Genomic DNA, 6,885 nt, shown 5'->3' on the forward strand with positions numbered 1-6,885 from the left:
CAGAGCCCCTTCACGCCTCCGTAGGTCCACTTTTATGTAAGCATTCACATTAAACCGAACACAAGTTCAAGGCTACATAAAATTCCTTCACAGCAAGGTTATGTTGAACTTCACATGCCACATTCTGAAAGGGATTCAATACTGTGTTTTCACTGAAATACATCCAAGAAACTGTTTTATTACATAACAGTAACATGTTCTGTGCAAAACCCCTTCCAAATTATTCATTCTACAGAAATATCCACAGTATTTAATTCTGTATGAGGCAAGTAACCATACTGGTAACTTAAACATTTATTCTTATCCGGTGGTAAAATGTTGACTTTCCAAGATATTTTTAATGTTACAAGTAAGTCACATTGAGCCGCATTTGTTGCAAATATCAAATATCATGTGGTATGATAACAAGCACTGTCAGCAGGGGAACTCACTGGAAACAATTTTTTGCAGGAATCTAATGCAATTAAAATTGTAATATTGGTTAAAAAAAATGTCATGTTTCGGGTTATGTTCAGTTTAACACTTTACAACTCATCTTTTAAAATATAGAAATGATGTCTATAGTTGCTGTTTCAAGTTAAAGTGAGAGAAATATCTTTAAGAATGCTTAAAATAACTTCCTGGGGTTGACATTCTTGTGTTCTAAGGAGTTCCACATTCAAGGTTTTTTTTTTTTTTTTTAACAATCAAACTTATTTAAAAATCAAATTATCAAATCAAGTGATGTCTGTTTGGAGGACTTGGAAACAATTTAGCATATTGTCAATAAACAACGCTGACACGTGAGAAAGGGGCTTATTAAGTTTAATAACAGTAAAGTGACCCGGGAATCCTGGCATTATATCTGTTCAGTGGGGGCCAAATGTGAAGCAGTTATCAAACCAAAATTTCAAACAGACACCAGCTGCCGCGTGCTGTTCCTCTCGTTCTCCGCTGCCACACCACCCACACGTGCTGCTGGGGAGGAGCGGGGCGGGCTCGTGGCCGGGACCAGCCAATCGGCGCGGCGAACGCTGCCTATTGGTCGAGCCTGAGAGCCAATGAGAAGCGAGAGAACCCCCCGCCGGCCAATGGCGGCGCGGCAGCGCTTCTGCACGTGTAGCGTCCGTTGGGCGGCGTGGGTGCCCTTCGTGCGTGCTGGAGCTCTCCCCATGTCAACGGAACACGAGCGAAGAGAGGAGGAGAGAGACCGGGAAGAGGAGAGTACCGTGGACAGCATGAGCCTCAGCTCCTGAACACAGACTGAGAACAGTTCCGCTACACTCATCACCCTTATCGTCCCGTACCGTCTTTACGGAGCCCCGTCCTGAGCGCGAGACCTCTCCTCTTTACTACGGTAAGAAGATTTCTTATTTGTTGTACGTATCTGACTAAATACTAACTTGTATTTTACCCAATCCGTCTTTTTTTTTAATAGAATTTTTTTTTTTTTTTTTTTTTTTTATATGCAGTTAAACTACATTCTGGTTTACAAACCTTTGCAAGCCCCAAACTAAAGGTAATTTATTTAAAAAAACCTTTCTTTACAGTTTTGCATGAAACTAAATAGTTCAAATCAGAAAAGAATTATAAGACCCTATAAAGATTAAGCAAATAGCTATACAATATGAATCCAATTATGATGATCAAGTACTGTAATTTAAATGCAATATGCAATAATCTTTACACACATCCCCTAACATTTCTCTCGAGAAACGTGCGTTCGACTTGTTATGAAAGAAGTTAGAGCAGTGGCGTCTGCAGTCTGATATTCACAGAGGAACTGCGCTTGCTTTAAGTTTTTGAGAAATGCATTCTGGACCTGGCGAAGTATTTTGGATAAGATGAGGTAACTTTCTCAGTCCAGTTTTCTTCATGGGTATCATTATGCGAATGTCTGACCCTTTATTTGAGCTGTGTTCAGTGTTACTACATCATGAGTAACATGTGTTCTAACACCTGCACACGCTGCACCAGCAGTGGCAACTGCATGCTGAAACCAGTAATGTCCACAACAATACTGTGTTGTTGCTGCTGGGGTTACTGTCTGTGATCACAGTCAACACAGCAGTACAGTCTGTCCTGAGATGACCCAACTTGTTTATGCAGGATATCACACAAACGCTGTTGGCACACTGTTATTGGCAAATACTTGATATAAGCTATTCATAGTCTATTTGCACACCACGATTAAAGTACAGAGCCCCAATCCTAACTTAAACACAACCTTAAACATACATTTAGAGGAGTGAGTCAGCATAATGTTTTCACTGTGATAGTTTCAAACTCGGTCTGCTTCGCAGAAACACATTATTTGCAAAGTGACTCCCATGTCTTGTTCAAAAGAGACTTTTGATTGTTCACAGCTTTGTGTGCCTCCGGCTGTGGAAAACTGACATCTTTTGCATGCATTATGCTGACGTGATTATCCATAGGAGCTGATGCATCGCTCATCGCCACACATAACAGCAAGAAGACAAATTCATCACTCAGTGAAACTGATGAAAGGACAATCACCATCTGCCTCTTCACTTATTTACATCATGAATGAGACTAACATTAGGAACATATTCATTGCATATTATCATTTTTTTTTTTCAAACGATACAGGTCATTTAAAGCCTGGGCTACAAAATAACATTAATACCAATTTTACATTCTCATTAAAAGTGAGGGATCAGTCATTTTCGATAACATGAATACATTATTTTCTCATTTTTAATGCCCATGTTTTTTATTTTACTACATGCAGTGGGTCTAAACAGAGAAATCAACAGACTTTATTGTGGATGATGTATTGGCAATAGATATTTTACAGAGCTGGAATACCATTGGATTGTGAATTTGTCACTTATTTTTACACTCGTTACATTTAGACTGAAAAGTTTCAAGCATTTTTGAAAATTTGTTGTCATTATGGTACATGTTGTAGAAAAAAACAATGATTTTTTTATGTATATGGAAAGTTGTTATATTTGCAGTGCCACTTACTTGTTTCAAGTCTCAGCTGGGGGGTTTGTTTAGTCCTTTATATTCTCCAATCTGATAGCTTCTCTTTTCCTCTCACAGATGAATTCTTTGGGTAGTTCCTCCAAGTGGCCGTCCTACGACTCGTTGCCCTCCACCTCCAGCTTTCTCCTGAGCGAGAGTGAGCAGACTGAGGATGAGGCCGACGTCTTTTCCGAGGGAGAAGGGGACGGCGGAATCAGAAATCCCCTCTCAGCAAAAGAAGCAATCACACTTTCGGGAAATTACCTTCATTTCCCCCCTCGACCAGATCAGCTGCACTCCGAGTCCGAACAGTGCGCTGACAAGAGCAAATGTCATGACTCGGCGTCTTCTGCCAGAGCCGCCAGCTTCAGAGCTTCATCAGCCACACCGGGAGACTTGGCCTTTGCTCAGAAAGTGAGCATACTTAAATTGACTGCTCGAAAATGTTTTTTACTAGTTATTTTTGTTATACAAATAGCAGAGTGGTGGTTATAATAAAACTTGTCTTTTTGGGATTTCTTTTCAGTGTGAAGATTTGCATCGGTTCATTCATCCTTTGCTTGAGCTTCTTCATGGACTTCAGACTGGGCGATTTGACAGAGGTATGTACTGAACAATACCTGCCATGTTTATCCTGCATATAAACTCTTGCATGTCCTTGGTATTCAAATGATGCGTTTTTATATATTCGCAGGTTTAACAAGTTTCCAACAGAGTGTTGCCATGGACAGATTACAGAGGATACTCGGAGTGCTGCAAAAGCCTGAAATGGGGTAAGACCATTAGAAATGCCTCAGCAAATATTGACGGCAGTCAACATGTTTATCGCCGGTGTGCAGTATTTACCAGAGCATTGTCATTAATACATTTTCCTCAACTTTTTCTTTGCACAGTGAGAAGTATCTTCAAAGTCTGCTGCAGATAGAAGTGCTTCTCAAAATGTGGTTTCCTCTGGTGGCTTTTAAGACTTCAGGCATTTCAAGCCAGGCCAACACTCCCGAGCTCTCAACGCACTGGTGCAAAAATCAGCTCCACATGCCAGTTAAGGTGAGCTGGATGTTATTATCGAAAGTTTGTCTGTGTTACAATCAGCCCGAGAGACAAATACCAAAAATGTTGCAACAAAATAGATTTATGTATTGGGTAGAGATGATAAATTGATTTTCACCAAAGTGCGAGCTGAAAGTGGCGCCGTTGTGGCTCCACAGCAACATTATCCTTTGTTTTGAGTTTTGGGCTTGGGGGCCTCTCTGTCTGGGGTTGGTTTTCTCTCATTGTTGCGTGGCTTTCTTATGAAAGGATTTTGAAGGTTTTCAACTTCAGTCTCTTCCTAAAAGCACATGAGTTTGATATTATTCTTATTTTCTGTTTTTCTCCCACCGCAGAAACGGAAACTGAGCTGGTCAAATCCTGACCAGGCTGGCGAAGTCCAAAGCAAAGATAGCCACAACCAGCATGGAAAACGTGGGCGCCCCCACGACGCGCCCTCACTCGACACCGCTTCCGCACGTCGACCAGGATCGCCGAAAAAATTCAAACCTCTGGAGCCAGAGGCCGCAGAACCAGGTGGGGACGCCTGCACAGCCGGAGAAGAGTTTACAGACGGAGCGGGCCGCGTCAGCGGGCCGCCGCGTTTATGCTTCACAAGGGAAAAAGATATTTCCCTGCCCTCCTCATGTGGCAGCCCAGCCACGCAGGACAACGCCGTGTCCTCAAGCGACACCGTCAGTACAACCGACTCACCTTAGCTGACCCCGCGATCACATGGAGGCGTCTCAGCATGCCAGCTAGAGTAAAGGCAGAAGCCACACTTCATTACATAACAATAAAGTTCGGCGGAGAGCCAGTCTTCATGATCGCGGGGCACATTGAAACAAAAACAGGAGGAGGAGGAACACAGAAAGACACTTATTAACCCCTAAATGTCCAGCGTTGCTTAACGACACTTAAGTTATTGCACTATATCATGTTTCTTTGTTTTTTTTATTTGTTGACTTTTTTCTAAATTGAGAAATGTTGGGGAAACTTTTACAGGTGTGTTACAGCCAAGGAGTTGATACTCTCATCTTACTTTATTTTATACATTTCTCTGTGATGACTGAAGAAAACACAGGGGGTCATTGTCGGGACAGTTCAAAACTCAAACAGCACATGAAACACTCTTACACGCAACAGACTCCAGATTACTTCCAGATGCAGACATTGTTTGATTTCGCTTTGTCATATGTCACAGTAGAGCAAGTTGTTTATGATATTTATGAGCATCGTCACATAAAACTCATAATTCTGCGAAGTACACAGATTAAAGTTCAGATTAGGGAACAAAATTGAAAGCCTTATCTGTAGTGACGGTAATACCTGCTGCACTGGGATAGTGACAAATGGTCAAAGATGCTATTTAGAAAACAAAGTATGTTTTTCCAGCTTGTGATGGAAGCATATTGTGAAGACATGTAGCCACAGCCAGAATGTGCCAAGTAATACCAGTTTGCATTATTATTATTTTTTTTACACTGCTTCTACTGCTTTCTTAATTGTGTTATACAGCACTTAACAAACACATAAATTGTCTATTCTTACGTTTCTATTTACTCTAACAATGTAGTCACACGCAAAATTGACAAATCTTCATCAGGCTGGACTGGCAAAGCATATTCTATCAATTGCAACTTCATGTTGCCAGCGACTGAACTCATCAGAAAAAAAAAAAGACTTGAAAATATTGTGTTTTACTATTTTACATTTTGTGTTTGAAGAACGAACAGGCGTTCCATATTTGAGCCTGTGTGAATTTGAACTGATGCAACAGCACTTTGGATGAAAATGAGGAAACGTTACACATCAAAAAGAGTTGCAATATAATTTATAAAAGCAGTACTTGAAAAACTGTGATTCCATCAGCAGACATGTAAGAGACAATTGCTGTGTGTTACTGGAAAAGTGTGTCATTTTCTTGTGTTTTATTTGGCACTGATGTACGGATATGGTTTCGGCGTACAAAGCATATTTATTTCTTTACCCATCTTATCTATTTCACCATCGGTTTCAAAACAGTTTGTCATTACGAGCACAAATTACAGTCTGTGTCCAGTTTGAAATTGATTTGTTTGCTGTTAGGCTGTAAAAAATGTGTAACACTCAAAGTGCTGTTCTATTAAGTAGTAAGAAGTAACACTGAGACGACAGTTTCCATTCCTGAACACTTTTTTTTTTTTTTTTAGTGCATTTGGGCATTGTACCACCACTCTTTATATTGGGTATCATTCATGTTGAATGACATTTGATCTCTGGAGGTTTTCCACCAGTCAGCCTTACTTTTTACACACAAAAGTAACCATAAGCCTGCCTGACATTCAATCTCAGAAAAAAAGAAAGTCATCAATGGTAAAACCATCAGTTTACCACCTCTGTCATTGCAAACCAAATGTGCTGCTGTGTAGATGTCGCTCGGGCTTCTTCATTTGTGATTAATGATTTATTTAAAAAAAAAAGGAAATTAAGCACAAAACACAACGGTAACCTAATGTAGATTTGGTATGTTAAATGTAGCAGCATACAGTACTTTTTGTTGTGCTAGGTTACACTTCATTTTTGAAGTTGGGAGTTTTTAAAAAAAAAATCTCTGAATTGTGTGTCCAAGTTTTGTTTTTACTATTACTTTTCTCTATTTCTTTCTTATTTAAAGAAAATGTTGATTGCTTGTTAATGCACATTTTTCTATAATAAAAAAGGATATGGTTCAACCAAGAACATCATTGTTTTCTTTTTCTAAACTATAGAATCTAGTGAAAGTTTAGATTGCAGTTCTATTACATTACATATGGCAACACAACAGCATGATAAAAAAGTGAAGGTAGCAGTTTGATCTTTGACTCGGATTTATTCCATTTGCCTTTTTTTGGACAATATACAATG

General features: G+C 39.8%; 1 protein-coding gene across 1 annotated transcript; it reads left to right on the plus strand.

The window, feature by feature from the left end:
* The first annotated feature begins 1,164 nt into the window (after positions 1-1,164).
* ciarta (circadian associated repressor of transcription a) lies at positions 1,165-6,713 on the plus strand. Its single transcript, XM_030082203.1, has 6 exons — positions 1,165-1,336; positions 3,049-3,384; positions 3,497-3,572; positions 3,665-3,743; positions 3,864-4,017; positions 4,356-6,713. Exons 2-6 carry the CDS (start codon positions 3,049-3,051, stop codon positions 4,716-4,718), a joined length of 1,008 nt encoding a protein of 335 aa, XP_029938063.1. The 5' UTR covers positions 1,165-1,336; the 3' UTR covers positions 4,719-6,713.
* The last annotated feature ends 172 nt before the right edge of the window (positions 6,714-6,885 follow it).

The sequence above is a fragment of the Salarias fasciatus genome, chromosome 22 (genome assembly GCF_902148845.1).
Source record: "Salarias fasciatus chromosome 22, fSalaFa1.1, whole genome shotgun sequence".
NCBI classification, from domain to species: Eukaryota; Metazoa; Chordata; class Actinopteri; order Blenniiformes; family Blenniidae; genus Salarias; species Salarias fasciatus.

What these genes read in the sequence shown, in the direction of transcription:
- ciarta (XM_030082203.1), top strand. Translation starts at nt 3,049, where the DNA reads ATGAATTCTTTGGGTAGTTCCTCCAAGTGGCCGTCCTACGACTCGTTG. An exon ending in GACTGGGCGATTTGACAGAG is followed by an intron (nt 3,573 to 3,664) that starts GTATGTACTGAA and finishes ATATATTCGCAG; the next exon opens with GTTTAACAAGTTTCCAACAG. An exon ending in AGCTCCACATGCCAGTTAAG is followed by an intron (nt 4,018 to 4,355) that starts GTGAGCTGGATG and finishes CTCCCACCGCAG; the next exon opens with AAACGGAAACTGAGCTGGTC.